General features: G+C 35.3%; 1 protein-coding gene across 3 annotated transcripts in view; it reads left to right on the top strand.

The window, feature by feature from the left end:
- STK26 (serine/threonine kinase 26) overlaps positions 1 to 23696 on the top strand; it is a 61639-nt gene extending 37943 nt beyond the window's left edge. For all 3 annotated transcript variants that reach the window (XM_077146181.1, XM_077146182.1, XM_077146183.1), the window contains 10 exons: positions 4217 to 4447; positions 11609 to 11665; positions 16709 to 16817; positions 16901 to 17058; positions 17926 to 18111; positions 19122 to 19270; positions 20268 to 20364; positions 20787 to 20849; positions 20931 to 21067; positions 21899 to 23696. In XM_077146181.1, the coding sequence (XP_077002296.1) occupies positions 4217 to 4447; positions 11609 to 11665; positions 16709 to 16817; positions 16901 to 17058; positions 17926 to 18111; positions 19122 to 19270; positions 20268 to 20364; positions 20787 to 20849; positions 20931 to 21067; positions 21899 to 21923 (1212 nt within the window). In that variant the 3' untranslated portion in view covers positions 21924 to 23696. The remainder of the gene's footprint in view (positions 1 to 4216; positions 4448 to 11608; positions 11666 to 16708; positions 16818 to 16900; positions 17059 to 17925; positions 18112 to 19121; positions 19271 to 20267; positions 20365 to 20786; positions 20850 to 20930; positions 21068 to 21898) is intronic.
- The last annotated feature ends 2157 nt before the right edge of the window (positions 23697 to 25853 follow it).

The raw sequence follows: 25853 nt of genomic DNA, 5'->3' as shown, positions 1-25853 counted from the left end.
GCTGAGAGAGAGAGGCCACATCTGAGCAACAAAAGAGGTTCTCTTGATGATAGAGGGAAGAGGCCTGGGGGCACAAATGAAATCGGAAAAAAAAGATAGACAATAAAGACTGAGATGGTATATAATCTAGGAATGCCTAGAGTATGTAATGATACTGACTAAATGTACAAATTTAAAAATGTTTTGCGTGAAGAAGAACAAAGGAATGTCAATAATGCAGGATGTTGAAAATAGATGGTAATTAATATTTTGAAACTTTAACTTAGGCGTGAGACTAAAGCAAAAAATGTTTACTTGGTACAAAATTTATATTTCAACTAGTGCATTTCCTGATATAACTTATGTGGACAGCTTAATTGAGTACCATAAGTACATGGAACCTTGAGTAGGACATGAGATTTTGTAGGTGTGTCCAAATTGATGCCTTGATAAATCCCAGATGGATTTGAACAGTGAATATAATGTATTTGCAAAGTCCCCTTGGGGGAATGGTGAGAAAGGGGGGAAATTCAACTTCCCCAAGTGGAGAATTCTTGATATTCTCGACAAGCAGTGGGGACAACCAAAGCAATAGCCTGAGCCCCCAATCTTGGGGTTTGTTCATATGAAACTTAACCCCTCAAAGGATAGGCTAAGCCTACTTAAAGTTAGGCCTCAGAGTCACCCCCAAGAGAGCCTCTTTTGCAGATAAATTTTAAAATATGCATGTGTCTGCCATGTGAGAAAGTGAGAAGTTCCTCTTGGCTTTATTTTACTCCAAGTTGTTCACTTTTAGTATTCAGAGTCAAAGAGCAACACGCTTGCCAAGGGAAATTACAGGCAGTGAATTCTCTGTAATCAAGGATACAATTTTCAGATCTTTCTGGTCAATGGCCCCCAAGTGCTGATCTCAAGACTGGTGCCAAAACAACTACATACAAATCTTTTGGGGTGTTTTTTTTTAAGAAATACTGATTGTGGCGTCCAGATCTCAGATTCTGAATCAGGAGTTTTGTGATGGGATCTTGTTATCTGCATTTTTAAAAATTGTGCAGGTGATTCTAATGTGCAGCCAGGATTGGCATGCGCTCGAGATTCTTCAGGAGTCTTCCAGCCCTCCATTTCTATGATTTAAGTATGAAAGAAGCGTTTTTCCATCTGCCCCTGACTGTTCAAAGCAGAGAAGCAAGATGACTACCTTACAGTTTTCCCTCTTGGACTTCCTAAGAGAACTTGTGTATTGAATAGTTGTTGTTTTTTGGTAGTAATGATATCTGCTCTCTATGTCTTCAATTTGTGGCAGTGTACTTAGAGCTGTAGGGTTCAAATCTAAGCCAAAGGACAGATCCAGAAGGTCAATGAAAAATGTGAATGTTCTGAGGTGGCGCTATGAGGTTTGCCTTTTCATAGATTCATTTTTGTGGAATATATATAGATGATCTACCATTTGTTATAAATCAATATGAAGTTAATTGAGCAGTTCCTCCTATTTGCTGCTACAGAGCTTGCAGCTCCTTCCTTTGCTATGGCTTCAGGAAGGCAATGCAGACACAGATAGAGTAGTTAATTGTAATTGTGAAGTAGAAATAGAAAGATTTGGAAATTTTAATAGTCTCAAAAGAATGTTTGATTTGAGCGAGGAGAGCACGGATTTGGTTTTTTCCAAGGCTCTGAAAAGATCAATGGAAATGATTAGGTAAACCTGTTTTTTATATAGATGGCTTTTAAATTGCATTATTTGGCATGTTTACTATTCATTTACTTGACTTTTGCCCTTGCCCTAAAAACAGAAAGGAAATCTGTCTTACTAAGGATTTAGGACACTTGGGTTTTTCAAGCTGGAGAGACAGGGAGGGGAGAATTAGAACTTTGCTATTACCTATCAAGGATTCAGAATTTGGTAAATAAGACAGGTATCTCTATCCTTCAGGTAGTCAAGGAGGTGAGGTTGTACCAATGAAAACTTGTTTCCATGACTCCCTCATCCTAAATGTGGATGTTTTGGGAAGTTTTAGACCCCAAAAAGGAAGTAGATGCAAATGTTGTGTAAATGATGGATCTTTCTATTTTTCTGTCTCCAACTTGGTATTCCCAGATTTAAAATCTTGAACTCTATTGAAGAGTTAGAATTCATTTCGGAGCCTCTTTTGAATGCAAAATCTGACTTGGTTTTTAAATCTTTGATTTACATGCTTTCAGGAACTCATTTATTATAGCAAGCAAAGGAGCAGCTGTATCCTCCCTGGGGCTGATTGTTTAGTCAAATCCTTTGAAAACACTAATTAGGAAGATTAAGATTTAATCTTTGTTTCTTACAGCGGGAGATTTTTGTGATGATGTTAAAGAATATACTTCCCAATGAAGAGTGTGTTAACCATTTTAGTTTTAGGAGCTACATACTATGTATTTTAAAATTAATGATATATTTTTGAATTTTAGTTTTGCAGCTGCATCAGAAAAAACTGAGTTGTTCTTGTTATTTTTTGAAGTCCACTGAATTTAGAAATCTATAGGGAAGCGAACTCATCTCCAAGATATTTGGTGAGCATTTTTGCCACAAGGTACTAGAAAGAGAACAAATATCACCAAAAGTAGGAAGACGTAACTGTGGATTCCTTGCCCTAAAAACGGAAAGGAAATCTGTATTACTAAGGATTTAGGACACTTGGGTCTAAATGTTAGACCCACTATGTAATAGTAATTGCTATGAATTCCCATGTCTTGATAAGAGAGAAAACACCAAGGTAATCAATAATGATGGCACTCAAGTTTTTGAGAAGATATTATAACAAAATGTGAGCATTTGCAACCTACTGGAAATTTAAACTATTTTTAAAAGCCCATATGGGAAGCTCAAATATATATTTTTTCATATGGGACTGAAGGTGAGTAGGGAGAGGCACAGGTAGCTTGCAACATCAAAGACACTACCACATGGAAAATGCATCTTCCGGAAATGGGAAAAATCCAATCAAGAAGAATGGGGAAGTTTATAAAGAAAGCAGGTCGTGTGTAAACTCTATTTTAGGTTGAAACAAGAAAAGTTGGTAAAATTCATTAAAACCGGTCATAACATTTCAAATTACTTCAAAAGGAGGCAGCTTACTGCAGCAGCATTAGTAGGTCTATTTGGTGATCATGGTGCAGAGAACTTGATCAGAGAAAATGTTACTAAATGAACAGATGTGTTAGATCCAGTTGACAAATTAGATAATAGACAGCATACCAGAGCTAGAGAGAGCATCCTCCCATATTTTGAGGAAATTAAAGTGAACTTTTGGTTGTAGATAATATTAGCCATAATAACATGCTTTTTTTTTTTTTTTTGGTTTGGAAATCCTGAGTTTCAACTTGATCAGGAGTATATCTTCATCATTGAGCTAAAGTAAGGCTGTAAAGGGTTGTTTTGTCAGAGTAAAACTTTAATTCAAAATTTCATATTACAATATAAAGGATGTAATTTCTAAATCAGGAAAGGACAATGAATCTATAAATCTTAAGTCATGCCAACACATTTGTAAACCTAAAAACCTTTGCTTGATTCCAGTTTTTATTGTAGCAGAGTGTTGGTATAGTCTGGATCCCCACTGTGAGATGAGTTGTAAAAGTTGTAAAAGTACTCATTTCCTCATGAGTACTGGCAATTATGATAAAGGCACGCCATCTCATTTCAGCCATTGACAAGAACAGTACATGCAGATTGGATCCATGTTTTAGAAGTACGAATTCTTGACTCTTATGCTATTTGGATGGTGGTTTAGAAATACAGGCAGCATGAATGGGATGTTAAGTTGGGGAAAGAGAAGAAAAGTTAAAGCACAATATTTTGCTGGCAGAATATTAGAATTTTAGATAATTCACCTGTAGTTTAGTTTAACTGTTCACTCATCATCGTGACCCTTCCATTGATGTACCAACTGTTTATAATCAGGCGCCTTATTCTAAAACATGCCTAACCCTTTGGCGGGGACCAGAGACAACATTTGCTATATTAGAATTGTGTATATACAGGAAAAGCTAAGTCCAGCTAGTATGGTGATACAATAGACTGTGGGCTAGCTTACCATTTGGAATTATAGTTATTCTAATAAAGCCCATGCAGAGAGTCAAAGGATTTTATATACTTTTTAAAAAAAGTGTTATTGTCGTATGTGATTTCTTTTCCTCCGTTAAAATAATTTGTCAAAATATTTGTGTTCTTTTCTTTTCCTCTCTGTCTCTTTTTTCCCCCTCTTAGAATAATATAGCAGATCCAGAAGAACTATTCACCAAATTAGAACGCATCGGAAAAGGCTCCTTTGGAGAAGTTTTCAAAGGAATTGATAACCGTACCCAGCAAGTGGTTGCTATTAAAATCATAGACCTAGAGGAAGCGGAAGATGAAATTGAAGACATTCAGCAAGAAATAACTGTTTTGAGTCAGTGTGACAGCTCATATGTAACAAAATACTATGGATCATATTTAAAGGTAATGTGTATGCTATATTATTTAAGTCATAAGGTATTTTCATTCTAAGTTTTTCTTTATGTTCTCAAATTTTTTGCGTGTGAAAGGCAATGTCTTAAATTAGGATTTGGTAGTCTTTGGCCCCCAGATAGAATCCAGCTGTATTTATGGTGCCAAATAGACCATTGTTAGATTTAGCAGCTATATCCTGAATGCATCCTGCTACTCAGCTACTTCTTTTTCCACACCTAACCTCTTCGGTGGTTGGAGGAGAAGAAATGCGGTTGGTCCTAGAGACATATCCTTTATCAGGAAAGAGCTGTATTTCTGGGCTTTCACGTATTCTCGATGGTTCATTCCGTCTCAGCCTCAGCATTGATGGGATGTGTGTGTATCGCACTTACCCCATTGAGTTTGAATTATGGACCGTTATTATTTATGCAGTCTTTCTCTGCTACCAACTTGTGAGCTTCCGGTTAACCAGTCTTGGTTTTTGCATCACTTAGTAGCACAGGCTCTGGTATGCCTTAAACGCATGACAAATGTTTTCTGAAATGAAATTAAATAGGATAAATGTGTGACCCTCCACCCCAGAAAAAAAGATTGCGTTTTACTGGCTCCAGGGTCATGGAATTTGCAGATACCTGAAGTTCTAGCAGATGGAAATGTTGCTATATAACAGAAAACTTTTTTGGTTAGTAAAAACCCAAGAGTTCTTGAGATCCAGGGTCAGAAGTCAAGATTCATGTCTTTTGAAATATGAAGTATAAATAGCTGAAAAAAGCTAGCTCAGATTAGAATTTTAATTATTTTAAAATTAAAATTGTTTATCCCTGTTTTGAAATTTTTCAAAGGGCAGTATTAGATCTTTGCCTGTCAGACTTTATAAAGGGAAAAGTTTTGTTTTGTTCATCTATCTTTAGGCCAAAAAGGGTGTGTATATGACTCATTAAGCTGTTGACTGGCATAAAAATAATTACTATCCTTTTAAGCTCTGCTGATCAAATAAACCCTAGAATATTTAAGTTTCTGTAACAGTTAATCCTGATATAGAAATTCCACCATCAATTTCACTCCTGTTTTCAAAGCCTGATTTATTCTGATAGTACAAGAATTAGACAAGTATGCAATGAATGCATAGTAGAATGAATCATTAAACTGCAGCTGTGTGCCATGCACTATACTATGTACCATACATGGTAACAGGTGCTAGATATAAAAATGAGCAACTAACTCCTGCCCTCAAGGAGCTCATAGTCTAGTAGTGTAATAAAACATTGTGGATTTTATGATTAAAGTGTTACAAGGTACAGGTGGAGTACAAAATAGCAAGTAGTCACCTCTCTCCTTTTCTTTAGGTGTGGGGAGAAGAAAAGGCTTCCAAGGGGAAGTGGTGATGCTGGCGATTTCTATTCAACTTCAGCATTTACTTGTAAATGTTAGCCATTAGTGTCTTTTTACTATATAAATAATTTTTTGGTTCTTTGTGGCATAATTTTGCTTTCATATTCTTTCCTGAAAAGCTAATTTAGCAGGTCAGGTTCTTTTATAGAAATCCTATGAGTGGTCACTCAATCTAAGTAATTTTAAGTTCCCCATTTAATTCCCATAGTTATAGGCAGCCCCAAGAATTTGTTGTTCATGTGCGTGTGTGTGTGTGTGTGTGTGTGTGTGTGTGTTTACTCATACTGGTTTACTCTTCCTTGATTGGAGATCCTGGTCATTTTAGGCACACTGTAGAACAAACCTGAACCCTTGCTGTTTTTAGATCCTTGTAACAGATAAGCTATTTTTGGTGTCTGACTTAAAATATTAAATAAGGCCTATTTAAAATGGGATTTTCACTATTATATTAAAAATGGGTACTCACATGGCACCGACTGTTTTCAAAGCCTGATTTATTCTAATATTACAAGAATTAGACAAGTATGCAATGAATGTGTCTTATTGGTTGCTCATACACTTTATTCAGATTCAGTACTCTCATGGGGAGATTTCTTGTTTATTTGTTCACGTTTTTTATTCCTAAGATTTCAAGGTGGTTGTTTTATTTAATTCTTCTCAGAGCTTATTAGCACAGTGGCATACATGTACTATTCACTCAATAAATACTCAATCTTCAAATAAATATGAACTTATCTGTTTGTTTTGTCCAAATCTTGATTATAGGATGTTCTCAGACCAGTCAATAATACAAAACTGTTGTCCAAAATGTCTTTTTAAAGGAATATACTCTGAGTTATTTGTATTTCCTTTTATCTGTTGTTAATTAATGCCCATGATGTTAAAAACTACTTTCAAAAACATGTTAGTTCTTGAAAAAAATGTATAAATTCACAGCTGGTTGACATTGATTATTTTTATCGTGTTGTCTATTTACATTAAGATAAATAATGTGTGTGTGCGTGTATGTATGTATGTATAATTTCTACATGGACATATGTGTATGCACACAGAAAGAGAAATATCTTTCTATGGCTTTAAATGTTCATCAGTCTAAATTATTTATTTAAATTACTCTCAAATTAACAACTTGTTTATTTTCCATTTATATCAAAGCATAGCATTACTATTTGGACTTCTGGGTTTTGTTTTTTGTTTTTTTTTTCCTCCTAAACTAAAATCATATAAAAAACAACAGAGGTCTGTTTGGTGCAGTCAACAAATTTCAAGGCCACATCCTCTTAGTACTAAGTTGCATTATCAGTCAACTTGGACTTATTAGGGCGTGTCTTTGGTTTCAGATGACATGGGGGATTCCCTGAGTGAAGTTAATTGAGTAAAGTGTAGGATATGGATTTTTCTCAAGTTTTCTTTACACAGGCTATCATACATAATCAAGAGTTCACTATTAGTTGGAGCAAAAGCTTACTGCATTTGAGAGAAAATTATATGCTCTTTGAAACTGTATGCAGTTGCAGGGATTTCCTTGAGACATGCAAAAATGTAGCAGGTATTCATCTTATTGAGCTCACTGTGTAACTTCATTTTTAAAAACAAGAGTAAAAACCAGACAAACACATCAGTATGACCGCAGTGTTTTCCTTTAATTTTGGTTCACTGCAGATTTTCTTGACAGACAATGTTAGTCTTTATGAAGAGTGCTAAAATAAGCAAACCCTTCCTTTCTGATCTCATAATATTGGAAGAATCTTTTATAATCTTTAAATATTTTTCTAGTTCAGTGTAAATCTTAAAATGAAGCTCACTCAGGCATTGAGTAGAATTTGAATCCTACCTTTATTTGCTGCTGAAAATTGCCTTTGGATTTCTGTTTATGTTAAGGAAATATCCCACATATATACACAGTACCACCAATATTTATTTTTAAAAAAAGGAATCGAATGATTGAAGTAAAATATTCCAAAATAGAGTCTCTACAGTTTGGTGGCCTTCTCATTATTTTTAACTTGAACTTTTTTGTGTGTTCTTACTTCCAGTGTATGGTGAATGTCTTTGGAATATTCTTTTTATTTTTTATTTTTTTGGAATTTCTAATGAAACTTGAGGAAAATCTAGAACAGAAAAAAATTTCTCCTTTTTTACAATGTTTTCTTTTTCTCTCAAAATAAGAATTCTTTTAAACTTATGATAACATACCACTAGGAAACTCCATAGTAGATTCAATTCAACAGACATTTTGAGTGCATACTATATACTGTGTTCCTCTGGCTGTGCTGCATACTAGCCCTGGTCACTCTCATCGTCTCCTATGCTGACAGCTTTTAAATTCGCCTCTTTAGTTCCATTCTCTCTCCTCAGCTCCAGATATGCATTTCTTATTTATCTAATATTACCCTATTATTTTTAGGTATGTCAAATCCTAATATCCCTAAAACTGAGGCAGTAGTACTTGTACTAGGTCTTGAGTATGGTTTTGGTGGGGGTTGGGATGTGAGGGTAAGCCATGGATAGGGCATTCCAGGCTGGAGTAAATGGTTCAGAGATGGGAAAGCATCTGGCCATATTCTGGGCAAGATGAACTCTGTTGTCCCGTGTGGTTCTATAAAATTTCATATGAAGATTTTTGTGGTCAATGTTATGACTAGTTACTGGCTTCCTAGACCAAAATGCTTAATTCAACATGTACTTGGTATATAATACAAGTAATGCTCTCTCAAATACATGTACTGTGCATTTTGAATGTAGTTTTGCCTATGAACAAATACATTTCAAGTTCCCTTTTGGAGCAAGAGGGACATTTATTCCCCTTGAGCCAAGTGTGGGATTCAAAGGCCACATGGAGTGACAAAGTTGGTACTCCCAGCACCAGTAATTTGTTAACACTAGGCTCCTACTTTTTCCCAGTAAAAAGTTCAACTCTGTAGGTGTTCTGAATTTGGGAACAAAGGGCAACTACCTAACTGGATTCACACCCCATGTTATTGAAGGGCTCTAAACTTAGTACTCCAACCTCTCCTTTATATGCATGGGTCCTTTTTAAGTGGGGTTTTCAAATGCAAGGGCTATGTGGTTGTAGTTTACATTCACTTGCCTCTTTTGGAATTGTAAACCAGTACGTAACTATCAATTATTTTAAAAGCAAATCTAGGATACTTATCTGCATTCTCCAACCTGCATGCCTTTTATCACATTATCCAAGGCAGAAGAAGTTGGAGTCCCCTCCAAATAATAGAATGATTGTACGTAGGTGTTTTGGTTTGGTTTGGTATGATTGGTGTTTCCATTGAGCTGTTGAAACCTGCCTGCTGAGGACAAGGAATCAGTAAGAAGAGCTTCTGCTGTGGATTAATCTACCTTGAATAGGGAGAAGTCGCACCAGCTTGCTATTTCCACCTGTGCTCACTCAGGCTTTGCTTCAGTCCTCATGGCTGCCTAGCAGTCTTCTGAATGTCCAGATCTATGGCCATTCTCCAGTAAGACTTGTCACCAAGGGTGGCAATCAGAAGGAGGTAGCCAGAAAAGCTATAAGCTTGCTCTGGACCCCTCTCTGTCACAAAGAGGCAAAGGTGTCATATTTCCAGTGAAAAGCTCACTTGCTGTTAAGAAGCTTATTTTCATATCTGGAAGTTACTTAGTTGTAACCTTAATAACTCAGTTGTATATACTGGTTTGTAAAGTCACATTCCAAGCTTTCTATAAATACTTTTCAATGAAGGACAGATGGTAAGTTTCTCTTTTGAATTGGTCCAAAAAAAAAAGGTTTTTTAACTTGGAAAAAAAGGTGCATTCATTCATGCCAAATGACAAAACAGCTAAACATGTTTTAAAAGATCCTATTTTACTTTATTATTATTATTATTATTATTATTATTATTTTAATTTTTTACATGGGCAGGCACCGGGAATCGAACCCGGGTCCTCTGGCATGGCAGGCGAGCATTCTTGCCTGCTGAGCCACCGTGGCCCGCCCCCTATTTTACTTTAAGTGTCAGAGAAATGGGAAGCATTCTGAATAAGCCAGTGAAGATGAAGTATTAGTTAGGCTGAATAATTTTAATTCTAGCCTCCTCAGTACAGTATACTACTTGTTAGAAACAAACTCATAGCAAAAGAAGAAATGACCAGGCTATAAGCTTCTCTTGAAAAAAATGTATAAAGACACAGCATGTCCCCCATTGTCAGGTTCTGAATGCCTAATTTCTATGCATAAATACAAGTGAAATGATCTGTTCTTAGAACTCACTTCCCCTCCCCACTATTGTGGGGGATTTATTTCCTCTCTGTGCTACTGTAGACTGTTGTTCACAAAGGCTCTCAATTCTGGTCCCCATTTTTACTTCCTGAGTTCAAGTTTTCTTACTGGGTACAGCAAAGGTGAATGTCAAGATTATCGGGCAGGAGGGGAAAAAGCATTACTCCCCTCTTTCTCTGATAACATCCTACATCTTTTTGTCTTACTTTGAGCGTCCCCTCTCCAGTCCCTTTCCCTAGGCCACATCCCATCCCCCATACTACAAGATCAACTCTGATTCTTCAGTCCTCTGCTATCTGCTAAGCACTCAACTTCCTGTCACTGGAGTCCATATTCTGCCTTGATAAAGCCGCAGCCCCATCGAGACACTCGAAAATTTTCAATGTACACCCTGAGTACTCCTCAGAGATTTTAGAGTTTGAAGGTTATTGGCAGTCACTTGAAATCCTCATCCCGCAGCCAGGGTTGTCAAGGTGAGAAATGTGTTCCCTGACATCATAGTTGATGTACAACACTGTATTTTTCCCATAGAAATACTGTTATAGTTATAACAGTAGTTAGTTTCTCTGATACTCCTCATGCTATATTATGAATACATTTGCATCGAATTGGGTTTTTGGAGGACAGCCCCCAGAAACTTAGACGCATTTTTTTGTATGGGAAAATGCTTGCTTTAAAAATACCAAACATCTTACATTTTAAAATGGACTTTTGGAGCACAGTTCATTCACAACGTGCCTGCTGCCAGTATAGTAAAACAAAATGTTCTGTTCCCAGTCAACTCTGCAGTCCTACAAAAATGCATGTGAAATGGTATGGAGAGAGAGCTATTCCTAGTATTTCAAACTATAGCTGAAAGGGACAAAGAGGATTAATGGCTTATCCCAATTTTTAACTGATAGAGCTGATTGGTGAGTATTCTGTGTGTTTGCATCTGTTTTGGAACTCATATTGTGTCCCCTCCATCAGTGCCATTCCCGCTTGTACAACACACAGTGAAGTTAATTCTGCCTGGAATACTTATATATTTTTTAACTTATACATTCTCTATTTCTATGGAGGGGAAGTTGCAGTATTCTTTTTAGGTTTCCCATGTGTGCACCAAAAATGTTCATTAATCATAGCTGATAAAAGCTATAAAATACATTAAAAGATACCCATGAACATACCCAGAAGCCCCATTCAAAATTTGTATAAAATATTTGCCTCTTCATTCTTTAATGTAACTATCTTTTCCTTTCAGTACCATCCTTAACGATAATAATTTAAAATTAGCGTTTTTTTTTTCCTGGGCTTTATAAAATTCGCTAGTAATTCAACGGTTTTTTTTATCTATATCATAAGCTAAATAGGTTTGAGATGGGACAAGGTTCAGAAGTGAAATTTCAGTTGTGGTGTTCTAGGGAAAAATATACCCTGGGTTCTAAACAACCAGTATTAATCATGAATTTTAGGACCAGTGCATTTAGGTTAATATGTTATTTGAGTCAGGTTTGTAATTTTTAATTTTTTCATGGATTTTACAGGGTTCAAAATTATGGATAATAATGGAATACCTGGGTGGCGGTTCAGCACTGGATCTTGTAAGTATTTTTAAATGATTTTATACACACACATGCATATCCATACTTTCAATTGAAGTAAGCAACAGCTATAAGTCAAATTAACTGGTTGTTTTACTTTATGTGTTCAAAATAAACTCTCTTTTCAGGACCATGGCACTTATGTAGATAGAGCTGTTTTGCAAGATGGGGCATGTTGCTGTCGTTCTGCATATATAAGAAATGCAAATAGTTTATACAAATTTTGAAGGGGGCTTCTCGGTATGTCCATGGGAGTTTGAGGACACCAAAAATAAAGGTCCTCAAATTAGTTAGAGGAAAGTGTGTGACAACTTCTGTCAGTTTAGAGTTTGACTTTGAGAGCTTATCCCTGAAGAGACTGTTTCTTCCTAGGTTTTAAATATTGTATAATTCAGATAACCGTAACCAAATTGTGTTTGGGTTTTAAGCAAATAAGCCTGTAGATCCAGAGGTCCTCCGCGAAGTCCTCTCTGCCCCTCTGTAGGTTAGTTAGAAAAACAATGGCATTTTTTTGTTGTTGTCACAATGACTTTCAGGGTGCCGCTGTCATTTTATGGGCAGGGATCAAAATGCTAACCATCCTGTACTGTATAAGAAAACTTCCACCCAAAGAAGATATGTTCATACACAAAATGTTCATGGGAAACACTGGTTTTTATTCCCTAGTTAATGTGGTCCTGTCAGTGTTGGTTATTTCCCCTTTAAAATCTTTATCAATATGACATTATATGTTAAAATTCAGTATGAATTACTAGAAGCAACTTAATGTAGTGGAAAGACCACTAGACTGGCCCATGAACGTTTGAGGTTATGGGACAGGCTCTATTCATAACCAAATCTGTAACTGTAAACCAGACACATAAACTTGCAGGACTTGGGTCTTTTATAAAACAGAGAAGTTGTACTAAGTAAAGTTCTCTCTCATCTTCAACGTTTTATGACATATTTCATTAATATGCTTCTGTCTTTGGAATTAGAGAGTACACTGTTTTTAAGAAGAGAGCATTTTTTTTTATTGATTAAAAAAATTAGCTAACACAACATTTAGAAATCATTCCATTCTACATATGCAATCAGTAATTCTTAATATCATCACATAGATGTATGATCATCATTTCTTAGTACATATGCATCGATTTAGAAAAAGAAATAGCAAGATAACAGAAAAAGAAATAAAATGATAATATAGAGAAAAAATAAAAATAAAAAATACAAAAATATATAAGAAAAAAAACTATAGCTCAGATGCAGCTTCATTCAGTGTTTTAACATAATTACATTACAATTAGGTAGTATTGTGCTGTCCATTTTTTTTTTTTTTAGAAATCATACCATTCTACATATGCATTCAGTAATTCTTAACATCAAGAAGAGAGCATTTTGATGATTAAGATCATCAAGTATATTTAAATTCTTACAAGTAGATAGAAGTTTTCCTAATTAAAAGTGATTAATTATTTTAAAAGGCTTTAACCCTGACTGTCAGTGACTCAGTTTCAAATGATCCTGTGAACAAAAGTGGCCATAAGAGATTTTCTTCCTTTTAGGCAGAGCCATACTTGAACCACTGTAAAGGAATGAAAATTAAACTTGATGGAGAGCCTCATTTACTTCTAGGAGCTCATCTCAGTTTTAAAGCAATTGCCCAGTTAGGTAATCCTTCCCCCTTGAATCTAATCTAATTCTTTCATCCTAAAGCTTAGGTTTATCTTTTCATTCTCTCTCCTCCCTGGTAAAAGAACACCCCTGATATTTCGTTGTATAATAATCCTTCATGTATATGAAGTCAGACCTCATTCTTCCTTTGAAGTTAAATGATCTCATTTCTATTTACCTTGTCACATAGTTTATTACACCAGAGTTTCTACATTAGCTCCACAAGAATCTGCTCAATTGCTCCATAAGCCTCCCTTGTAGTTTTTAAATATTGGGAGCCCTTTCCAAATTTATCAGTTACTTTATCTGGTACCCTAAGGTGTTCACCACATCTCTTCCCTGTTTTGTATGTATTTGCATAGATGGTCCCCTCAATTCATCAGGTTCGCTGATAGCAGTGCTAAACTTTGTGTGAACACTCGCACAACCCTAACTAACACAGTGTAGTGCCCCTTGTAGTTTAGTCAGTTGTATGAAATTTCTCAGTGAAATGATTGTGAGATCTTAATCTCATCTTGCCATTTTGATCTCTGCCTAATAAAACAAATACCAATTAGGATAAATTGAGCTAATTTACAGTATTGCTAACATTGCATTAGCCAAGAATCAGGAGACCTGGGTTCTAGTCCTGGTTCTCCCACAGACTAACTCGCTGATATTTGGCAAGCCGCTTAACTTACTGGAAATTGGATTCGGCATTTCTCTGGTTTTGTATTTCTAGCTCTAAAATTCAATAATATTGTCATTTAATTATAAACCTCATTTAACCGTACATTATAGTAAAGCAAATAATGAGAAGACGTGCTATATTTTCTACATATATATTCCTTTACAAGTGAATGCTATCATTTGGGGAAACTAAGAAAGAGTTAAGCCTGGAGGAGGGCCTTGCTGCCAGGAGTAAGACAGAACCAGAGAGATGCTGAGCAGAGAGTGTTTATCACTTTAAATTGATACCCAACTGGTAGAATAAAGTAAGATTATAAACGTGTAATTTAGTTCAACATTATATAATGTGTACCTAAATATTCCCTCCCATTCTTGAAAAAAAATTAGATATACATGTGAACAGACTTTGAGCATACTGCATATGATTATTTTATTAAATATATTATACTCCACTTCTTTCTGAAAAGAATTCAGTGGCTTACAACAAAAACACATATGATAGGGTGAATCGGATAAAACATGAGCACCAAGGAAAAGAGTTGGAATCAATACACTAATGTAGAAGAAGCCATAACAAAGCATTCGGTATTAGGGACTGGCTAGAAGTGAAAGGGGAGTACAGGGCAAATCCACAAACCCACAAGGGCACAATCTTTGAAAGAGCAAATATCCCTCTTGTATATCCTCAGTTGACAACAGTGACAAACTACACAAGGCCAGTGTCCTATTAGGGACACGGCAAGGTCTTCAGTCCTTGAAGATAAATTCCATTATACACAGCAAGGTCTTCAGTCCTTGAAGATAAATTCCGTTATACCCTCCAAGGACAGTGGACATTATCTCTCCCACGTTTGCATTGGAAATAAAGACCAACCTCTGTTCCATCTATTTTACCTTTCTTTTCTTTCCACCTCCCTATTTTCTCCTTTTCTGTTCATTACCACCATGTCTAAGGAAACATCTTGACCACAGATTTGGGAAACTTTCCTGGCTAACTGTAAATGAACCAGAGAAACCCACTAGCATTTCCACCCCATACCCATTTCCCTGCCACAGAGTCTTCTCCTTTCGTCCTCCTCCAGCACCCAGTTCATTGATATTTTACTTGTACTGAATTTTAAACTGAGCCTAAATATAAAAGATAAGCTAATGGGTCTTTTAAATAAGGCTCCTGTTTTTGTGTGTTTGCTTTTACTTAAATGTTTTTTTTTTCAAATCCTGTATTAGGTAGCACACTGGCTTACCCAGACTCCTTTTAGAAGTCATTCAGAACAATAGCTTGTATCCCTTTCACAAACCTTGACCAAATTTTTAAGTAACAGAGGGTATATATCCTCTGGCCCTGCCAACACTTTATGATTAATGATAACTAAGTACCAACCTGAAGTAGTGTGATATTTGTCCTTCAGCTTTTCAGTAGTAATAATTTCATTGCTAGTAATTATTAAAATGATGGGCTATTTTCACGTTTTAAATTGACTTTAATCGCTCCTAATTAAATAGAATCTTTTGGGGGTGGAAATTGAGAGATTTGAAAGTAAACAGATAATGTTACCTAGGAAAGGGACTTACCGAACTACAAAAGTCCCTCAAGTATACTATATACACAGACCACAGTTAATATTAAATGGTGAGACCAGAGTATGGTTTCTATTTTCAGCTGTTGAATTTCAACATGAAAGTACTCTTTATTCAGCATAAATATGGCATTCATGTCAGATGAAATACACAAGGTGCCAAAGAGCTGGGAATCCCTCCCAGAGTGAGGCAGAGTGGTCAGTGTTGGATTTTTCAGCACCTCCTGCCTCCAACCAGCAAACAGAATTCTACTTCAGCTTGGACTTTAGATTCCCACCCTTTCCTGTAATAATATTGTACAGTCCACTGTTTGTGCTTTATGAGGTACTAGAATTTTAAAATAACCATTTATTTTAAAGAGAGATTTTCAGATATTCCATTACAAATCCTCCTGAAACCTAATCATTGCTTTCCTTGTATTCCAGTTGGAGCTATTGGCCTTGGTACAGGGATGGGGAAAGAGAGGCAAATTGTGTTCTATTTATTTGAAAAAACTTTATCCATCCACAATTTGTTCCATTAAAAAAAATTTTTTTTGTTCTATTTTTTTTTACAAGAAAAGTCTGGGTAGCTTAATTATTATATTCCTGTTTTAAATTTAAGTCTCAAAAAGGCCCTTTGCCCCACAATGTTATTGAAACACATCAGTGCTTTAAGAACTGTGCTCCAGCAGAGCTATATTTTCAAATTGGGTTGCTGCAGAAACTCTATGGACTATTTGATCTAAAACTCATTTTAGTGTAAATATTTAATAAGTTTTTAACAGAAAATGTCCAATTTTAAGTAAATGATTCCCTTTACCCATCTGAAAAAAAAATAGCTAGTTCTGTCATTATTTAAGCATATTTGTTAAATCTTTTATGTCAATATTCTGGAAAGTCACCTCAGAGCTTGGAGCCAGTACATAAATAAAAGTGTTCATATCATCTTTCAAGATTAATCATTAAAAAACCTGTTTAGCCCTTTGACGTAACTCTTTTGCTCTCTTCCCCCATGTTTAACATATTTTTCCTCATTTGTTTAAACACTGATTTAAAAACAGACCACCTCATATATTTAAATGATTTCCTTATTTTAAAGATATTGGTTTTGAATTTTATTTTCCCAAATTTTCATATATGTGTGTTTTTTCCACCTCAGCTGCGAGCTGGGCCGTTTGATGAGTTCCAGATCGCTACCATGCTAAAGGAAATTTTGAAAGGTCTGGACTATCTGCATTCAGAAAAGAAAATCCACCGGGACATAAAAGGTATACAGAAGTCCTATATGAATCTGAGAAAAATAGAAGAAATCTGAAGAAGCTGAGTTTTTTCTTTTCAATTTTCCTCCTAGCTGCCAATGTGTTGCTTTCAGAACAAGGAGATGTTAAACTTGCTGACTTTGGAGTTGCTGGCCAGCTGACAGACACACAAATTAAGAGAAATACATTTGTGGGGACACCATTTTGGATGGCTCCTGAAGTTATTCAACAGTCGGCTTATGACTCAAAAGTAAAGTGTTACCAGTGCACACTTTTTTGTTTTTAATAATAAATTTTAATATTTACTCTGTCATATTTAATGAACTGCCTTGATTTGGAGTCCTTTCCAAGTGATCCTTAAAGCTAGAGTTATGTCAAATTTTGATACTTAATCCTAAATTCCCTTAATATTGGTTTAACTCGGGCCCTATTCCCTTCCTTGGCTTTCCATTCCACTTGGACTAAAATCCAAAGTCCTTACAATGATATATAAGGCTCTCCGTGATCTGGCCCTTGGCTGCTACTTCAGCTTCAGCTTCTTTCTGCTACTCTCCTGTCTGTTTCTATCCACTCCAGCCACAGTGGCCTTACTGCGGTTCCACTAACATGACAAGTATGCTCTGGCCTCAGGACCTTTGCATTTACCCTCCCCTCCATCTAGAATGACCTTATTCCCGATCGGGTCTCTACTTAAATACTACCTACATAGAGAAGCCCTTCCCAGCCATCCTGTATAAATCTGCAACCCGTTTAATCCCCTTTTTCACTGTTCCCTTAACCTGCTTTCCCTTATCCAGCACCAGATGACATTGCATTATATATGTATTTATCTATCTCCCCTCCCAGAATGCAAGCCCTTTGAAAGCAGGGAGTTTTGTCAGTCTTATTCATCACCTGGATCCTCAGTGTCTAGAATGGTGCCAGGCACATAGCTGGGAATTCAATAAATGCTTGTGTCTTTTTAAATAAATGAATTCTGTTAGTAAAATTTATCAGTAACACATTTTTTTCAGACACATTAATACTGTATGACCATTAGAGTCCACAGGCTGTTTTGCAGGCAGTACGTTGGAGCAGACTTTCAAGGTGATGTTTCTTTTTTTCCCTCTTTCCTTAGGCTGACATTTGGTCACTAGGAATCACGGCTATTGAACTAGCCAAGGGAGAGCCACCTAACTCCGATATGCATCCAATGAGAGTTCTGTTTCTTATTCCAAAAAACAATCCCCCAACTCTTGTTGGGGACTTTAGTAAGTCCTTTAAGGAATTTATTGATGCTTGCCTGAACAAAGATCCATCATTTGTGAGTATATATTGCTATTACTACTACTATTTTTTTTCTATTATTAGGTCTCTATATAACAAAAGTAGCTTTTCCTTCAATAGAGAATACATTGCACTTGAAAATTTTCTAAAATCCATCTAGGACCCTTGCTCTTCCTTCTATATTGCTAATTCTATTCTATTCTTAACCAGATCTTTTGTTCCTTTGCTCTCCCCCCGCATCTTTTCTACCTCTTTATTCTATTGATTATTTCTTAATGGGAAATAAGTTTGAGAAATAAAGTTAATTTTATTTAATGTCATCATTAAAGTATATGTATAAATCTTTATAGTGACTTTTGTTCAAGTGTGTTTTCATTTTTCATGAGAAGTTATGCTTGTACTTAACCTTTTTAATTTAATATTTAGTAATTCCAACATGAAGTTACATGCTTTTTCTGAAATCTAGTGGGTTCCCCTAATTGACTTGGCAAATCTGATGACATTTGTTTTACTTTTAGAAAATAAAACTGCCTTATGACTTCTAGAGACTAGAAATATACGAGAACTCTCTATGCTTGATATAGCTATTTTTAAGCTGATAATGAAATTCCGATATTAATAAAATGCTGGGAGGATAATACCCCCCACAGCCCATGGTGTTGGTATTTTGATACACTAGTTTTTCTCTTTTTCTTTCCAACAGACAGTAACTATAATAAAAGCATTTTCAAGTACTATTTTGAGATGTTTTTAAACTTGTAGTTTGTTTTCTAAATCTTATATGTGTTTCTGTACTTTTGAGAAGGCCCTTCCTGTCGGTTTGCTGGCAAGTAAGCCCCCTTCTCTGCCTATTCGGATTAACAAATCGGTACCCAAGTAGTGAGCCATTTCAAAAATAGTTGTAGCTATTGTATTAGAGCCTTTCAGTTGTCCTCAGTGTGCAGAACAAATTTTTCCAACTTCCAGCTTAATACTTCAAATTACCACCCCTTACAATCAATCGTAAGGAGCCTAGAAACATCCATGCGTCCTTCATCTGTTTCTTAGCGTCCTACAGCTAAAGAACTTCTGAAACACAAATTCATTGTAAAAAATTCAAAGAAGACTTCTTATCTGACCGAACTGATCGATCGATTTAAGAGATGGAAGGCAGAAGGACACAGTGACGATGACTCAGATTCGGAGAGCTCTGACTCGTATGTAAAAACTAGTTCATTTTGCCGTAGGTAGTCTGCTTTCTTACTGCATGTCTGTAGCTGTGATCCGGTATGCTTGCTCTAGCATCAAATAGAAACCGTATCGTAAGGTTGCACCTTAGCAACCATGACGTTCGTTTTAAATCACAGTCTGTGAAGTACAGTGAGTTTGGAGGCATGTTTTTCTGGGAAATGAAGAACTCGAGTTTTTACATGGTCTTGGTCTAGCCTCTAGTGGATACTTGAGTATATTACAAAATTTTGGAACAAGATTCTATTAAAGAGATTATATTAGTTTGCTCAAAATAAGAAGAAACTGTGGGTGGCATCCTGCAAAAGCCCTCATAGAAGGCCTCCAAGCCTTTCTCCCATCTTGGCCATGTATCAAACCATGCACAGACTGGTACATTTAAGTATTAATTTATATGTGAGTTTTACTCCCTGGAAAAGTTGCAGTGTTTTGTAACTGCAGCATAAATTTGAATGCTTTAACCTCTATGTCGCTAACTTAACTTAGACTAGAAAATCTGTAGGCTACACCAGAATATTTCTTCCACGGGCTGAATTGACATGGAGGCAAAATTAAACTCCTTTAGATAATACTTGCAGATTCTTGCATCTATGGCAAGGAGATAAAACTTTCGAAAGGGATAAATATCAGGACGTTTTTATACCCCGTTCCAGTATTTGTTGGCCTTAGCTGCCCATGCAAATCACCATTGGAGCTTTTTAAAAATCAAGCCATAGTGCTGGAGTTCCCAATTCCGTCAGTGGGAAGGGTTGGGGAACAGGTATCTATATATTTTAAGTAATGCACACTTAAAGAGTTGAGAACCACAGCTATTCACTGAAATGTGGTATTCACCTGAAACTGAAACATGATTTCTTATACTATAATTTTTTGAACATTAGAGCAATTCTAACTGCATCGATTTGGTATTTTCACCAAGCTTGATTATTTAGCAACTTATCAAGGTACCTTTGATAATCTCTTTAGAGAATCCACCACCAGCAGGGAAAATAATACTCATCCTGAATGGAGCTTTACTACTGTGAGAAAGAAGCCTGACCCAAAGAAACTACAGAATGGAGCAGTATGTACATGGAAAGATGGTCTTTTTCTCTTGATAGGCTTTTCCAAACTATGTAGCGACACCCTTAAATGCCTGTTCACCTCACTGTGATACACAGTATGTTTTATTTGTCTTTGATTTTGAGCTAATTAAGAAAGGTAATAGAAGTCATTTTACGTGGTCAGTGGTACCTTGTTAAATGCTTTTTACCTAGACATACATAAACCCAGTGAATTCATGGATATCTAACGTAATCCTAAAAGTTGGAGGTTTTCTGGGTGATGGAAGGGAATGAGTGCTGTGACAAAGCATGGGGACCTAACATTATGTCAGATCTTTTGCGAGGTAGATCCAAATTAGTGCATATCTGGTATAGAATAACCAAGAAAATCATAATGACTGTTTCATCTTTCCTGTGTATGATCTATATGATTTATTCAAAGGAGCAAGATCTTGTGCAGACTCTGAGCTGTTTGTCTATGATAATCACACCTGCATTTGCCGAAGTAAGTGCAGGTTTACTAGCTTTGGATATCTGTTTTAAGTAGTATAGAATTTAAAATGTTATAACTATTGATCTTTCTCAGCTTAAACAGCAGGATGAACATAATGCTAGGAGGAATCAGGCAATTGAAGAACTTGAGAAAAGTATTGCTATGGCTGAAGCTACCTGTCCTGGCATCACAGATAAAATGGTGAAGAAATTAATTGAAAAATTTCAAAAGTAAGCTTGAAATGTCATTTTTAAAAAATTCTTTGATATTTTCAGTTGGATATTCATTTATGATGTAACACAGTTACCTTTTTCCAGTCACTTCTTCATTCTTTCTGACAAAGTCACCTTTTAATAATAGTATGCTGAAAACGGTTTTGATTTGTTACCTACCTTAAATGTTCACTTTTAGAATTATCATCTTTAAGCATTACAAGGTAATTTTCCACTGAATGAAATGGCCCTTACATTCAACTGAGTCTGTGACTGCCTCTTGAACTATTAGATGGTTGATAGTTGTTCACATTCAAAAAAATTGGTTTCATTTTAAAATTGTTTTAGAAACAAGACTTTTGTATGCATGCTTGTGCATACATATGACTCCTTAGCTCAAGCAAATGATAAAGGGATACTAATTTTAGCTTTAACTCTATTATATCTCTTATCCATGTATTTTTTTTATTTCTTTGTATTTGTGATGCCACTGGGATCAGTTGGAACAAAGTAAATAGCCTGTGAAAGCACACACTCTCATAGATCTTCTGTCTGATAAATCTTACGTACATTCATAAACTAAATCCCCTCTTAAAATCTCTTCAATTTTAATGGAAATCTCCCCCTCTGTTTTCCAGTTTCCAAACAAACCAATCAGAAGTCCTGATTTCAGATACAGAAGGGATTTTTGAACTTGTTTACCTTTTAACATCTACAGGATGAGATTCAATTCAAGGAATTTATCTAGTTTGTTGAATTGGTTCCTGAATTGCAGAATTCATAAAGATGAGAAATTTAAGCATACAAATTAAATTGCATATCAATTTAAGTTTTTAATTAATTTTATAGGTGTTCAGCAGATGATTCCCCCTAAGAAACTTATTATTGGCTTCTGTTTCATATGGACCCAGAGAAACCCACCAAAGCTACTTCAAGCTTAACAATGCTTAACTCATGAGCTCCATGTGCCTTTGGATCTTTGCAACGTATTGATGATTGAAGATTTGGAAGAACCTATTCAACTATTTTGTGATGGTGTTTATCATTTTGTATTTTAAAGAGTTTATTTTGTAAGGAATAACTTTTAGTGCTGTAGTTTTACTTGTATTCTAGTAAATATTGAGATACACTTTTGTTTTTAGGTATCATTATTAAGTTACTAGGATAAAAACCTTCTATGTTTTGATCTTTAATTAACTATACACTCATGAGACATGCAAGTCTTTCAGAGTCATCCTACATTCAACTTTTGCAAATCATCAAGCTTCAAAAAGCTTTTTTGTTTTAATGTGAGCTTATTCTAAAAAAAAATGACTTTTGGTGGGGAGGTGGACATAGGGCCTATCTTCTTAAAACCGAAGTTTTCAGTAAGTCCTTGGAAATGAAACCTGGAAAAGTATTGACTCTTTTGACCAAGGTGGCATGATATTCCGGGCAGCTCAGTGATAATCACATTCAAGAGTCCTGTGTTAGAAGCATTTGCAGGCAACATGTAGCAACAGAGGTACCTCTTGATGTGCTGTATTTCCCTTCTCTTTTTAGAAGAAGCAGTGAACTCTTTATTTAACTCTTATTGGAAATTTAAAGTAACACCATTTAGGCAAGATGGGTTTTTAGTAATACTGGACAAATCAGTCTTTTTAAAGACTTCACTTTTTAAATCTTCAACTCAAATTGCATATGATGTGCTTGAATTTGGGCAGCTTAAAAAAAGCTGATCATCTTGTAACTAAATACCTGATAAACAGGTATGAATATAACTTATACCAGCATATTTTGTCATGGTAGTAAATTGTCCTATTAACTATTTATACATTTTTGTTCTTCATAATTAACAGTACATAAGCATCATTTGTTCATTTTGAAAGGGTATTTAAAATGATCTTTTTTTTTTTAGTTCTTATGAAAGTGACCATAGTACAGGATGATTTTTGTCTGTACAAAGATTGAATTAGACTGTACAGTTAATTTTCAGTTATATTTATGGTACTGTTAAGTGGGTATTACCTTTTTCTTTTAAACCCAGTATATATATATATTATGCCTAAGTTCTGAACTGGGGCTATATTTCAGTAATTGTAGAATTATTAATATTAATTAGTTTTGATAGTTAACGTTTTATTGTTTAGATCTGCACAGTTTGGTTTTGCACATCATTAAAAAAATCTGAACAACTGCCAAATGTTAGAAGTTATTCTTCAAATTAAGAATACACCTTTTAGTTAAAGCGGCCATTACAGCCTCTTATTTCTTTTTTTTTAATAATAAAAACACTTGAGAAAGATGTTGTGGTGTCATATGCCAAGAAAATTATTTTCATTGGTGCCTGTACTTAACACATTCTATTTTGAAGTAATAGCTTAGGTAAAATTTTCACCTGCTATGTAACTGAAACTCAATTGTTATTTATAATTTGTATAAGTCTGGGAATAATTTTGCAATTCATATCATGGATTAAATGAATATTTTTATAAAAGTAAAAGCAACAAATTTATAAATTGATTGTTTGAAACTTTACAACACAACTGCATCACAGATATGAGTTGTATTGCTTATTATCCATTATAGTTCTTAGTCCTGTAAACTGTTTATAAGTAAAGCATACTCCAGTGTTTTGGGGGCTTTAAAAATAAATATTTAAATTTCATGGTTCTCAGTGTTTGTTTTCTTGAGTGAGGTGTGGTATGATATTTTAATTGTTTCAAATTATTTCTGTTTTGCTTTTTAATTTATTGTTGGAACACTGAAACCAACATTTCTTTTTAATTTTTATTAGTAAAACCAATCAACATACAATATGAACATTCTTTTTTATCACATAGTTGAATATTCATCATCATGATCATTTCTCAGGATATTTGCATCAATTCAGAAAAAGAAATAAAAAGAAAACAGAAAAAAAATTCATACATGCCATACCCCTTACCCCTCCCTTTCATTGATCACTAGCATTTCAATCTACTAAATTTATTTTAAAATTTGTTCCCCCTATTATTTATTTATTTTTCATCCATATGTTTTATTCATCTGTCCATAAGGTAGATAAAAGAAGCATCAGACACAAGGTTTTCATAATCACACGGTCACATTGCGAAAGCTATATCATACAATCATCTTCAAGAAACATGGCTACTGGAACACAGCTCCACATTTCCAGGCAGTTCCCTCCAGCCTCTCTGTTATGCCTTAATGAGAAAGGTAATATCTATTTAATGCGTAAGAATAACCTCCAGGATAACCTCTTGACTCTGTTTGGAATCTCTCAGCCATTGGTACTTTATTTTGTCTCATTTCTCTCTTCCCCCTTTTGGTCAAGAAGGTTTTCTCAATCCCTTGATGCTGAGTCCCAGCTCATTCTAGGATTTCATGTCCCACGTAGAAGGGGGAAGGGCAGTGAGTTTGCTCGTCATGTTGGCTGAGAGAGAGAGGCCACATATGAGCAACAAAAGAGGTTCTCTTGGGGGTGACTCTTAGGCCTAATTTTAAGTAGGCTTGGCCTATCCTTTGCGGGGTTAAGTTTCATATGAACAAACTGCCAGACTGGGGGCTCAGCCTATAACTTTGGTTGTCCCCACTGCTTGTGAGAATATCAAGAATTCTGCACATGGGGAAGTTGAATTTTCCCCCTTTCTCACCATTCCCCCAAGGGAACTTTGCAAATACCTTTTTATTCACTGTTCAAATCTTTCTGGGATTTACCAAGGCATCATTCTGGAGAAACCTACAAAATCTCATGCCCTACTCAAGGTTTCATGTACTTATGGTGTTCAATTAAGCTGTCCACATAAATTATATTAGGAAATGCACTAGTCAAAATATAAATTTTGTACCAAATAAACATTTTTTGCTTTAGTCTCACACATAAGTTAAAGTAAAACCAACATTTTTACTAGTTCGAACCTAGTAGAAGGTGTTCTTCACATTATATTAAGTACTAGTTATAGTTAATGTGAACATCTGCCCCAATTTCTGCCTCCTGCCCTAAGATAATCCCCTTCCACTCAAAAATGTCCTTGTTTGCACAATAAATTATCTGGTTATCTAATTATAAACTTATTAGGATATAATGTGCAGATTTGAGCCCTATAGTTCTCCATGGAAGACATAAAAGATTTCTTGAGATGAGAAAGAGCATAAACGATAAAGCAATTGAGTTTTTTCCTGGATAGAAGGTTGAAGATGAATTTAATACAGCTGTAAGGATATATAGGATTAATATAAAGGCGTTTGGGCATTAATATATTCTTATTAAATAGTCTAGATATGTGAGGTATTAAATATGAGGCCAGAAGCAGAAAGGAACATGCTAAAATGTGGGAAAGGAGTGGAATGAGGTAGATCAAAAGGGATCTTCTGATGTAGACTGGGAAAATAAACTATCCCACCTTTTCTCCATTGAGTTATATATTAAAAATAACTTGCCTATATAATTGCATCATTTCTTGGGAGTTAGTACTTAACATTAGTTATGTCTTGTAAATATATTGTACTTAACATTAAAATCAATAAACAAAGACTTTCATAATGCTATGCCTAATTGTCTTTCCTCTTAGTAATAAGCCAGAACCAATCATTTCTGAAATTGAAACAAAAGGAAGAACTTATTTATAACTTACTTTCAAATAAATGTTTTTTTCATCAGTTTTTATTAAAATAACGTCTCATTTCCTTTCCTACATGCATGCAACAAGATGTGGTAAAGTATATATATGGTAAGAGTGATTAAACAAACCAACCGGTTAACTTTTCTGTTTCACTACATATAATAAAGGATTTATAAGCCAAACATCATCATATCCTCATC

This window comes from Tamandua tetradactyla, chromosome X (genome assembly GCF_023851605.1).
Source record: "Tamandua tetradactyla isolate mTamTet1 chromosome X, mTamTet1.pri, whole genome shotgun sequence".
Classification (NCBI taxonomy): domain Eukaryota; kingdom Metazoa; phylum Chordata; class Mammalia; order Pilosa; family Myrmecophagidae; genus Tamandua; species Tamandua tetradactyla.
Note: the sequence above shows the minus strand (reverse complement) of the source record. Positions and strands in the feature narration are given on the sequence as shown.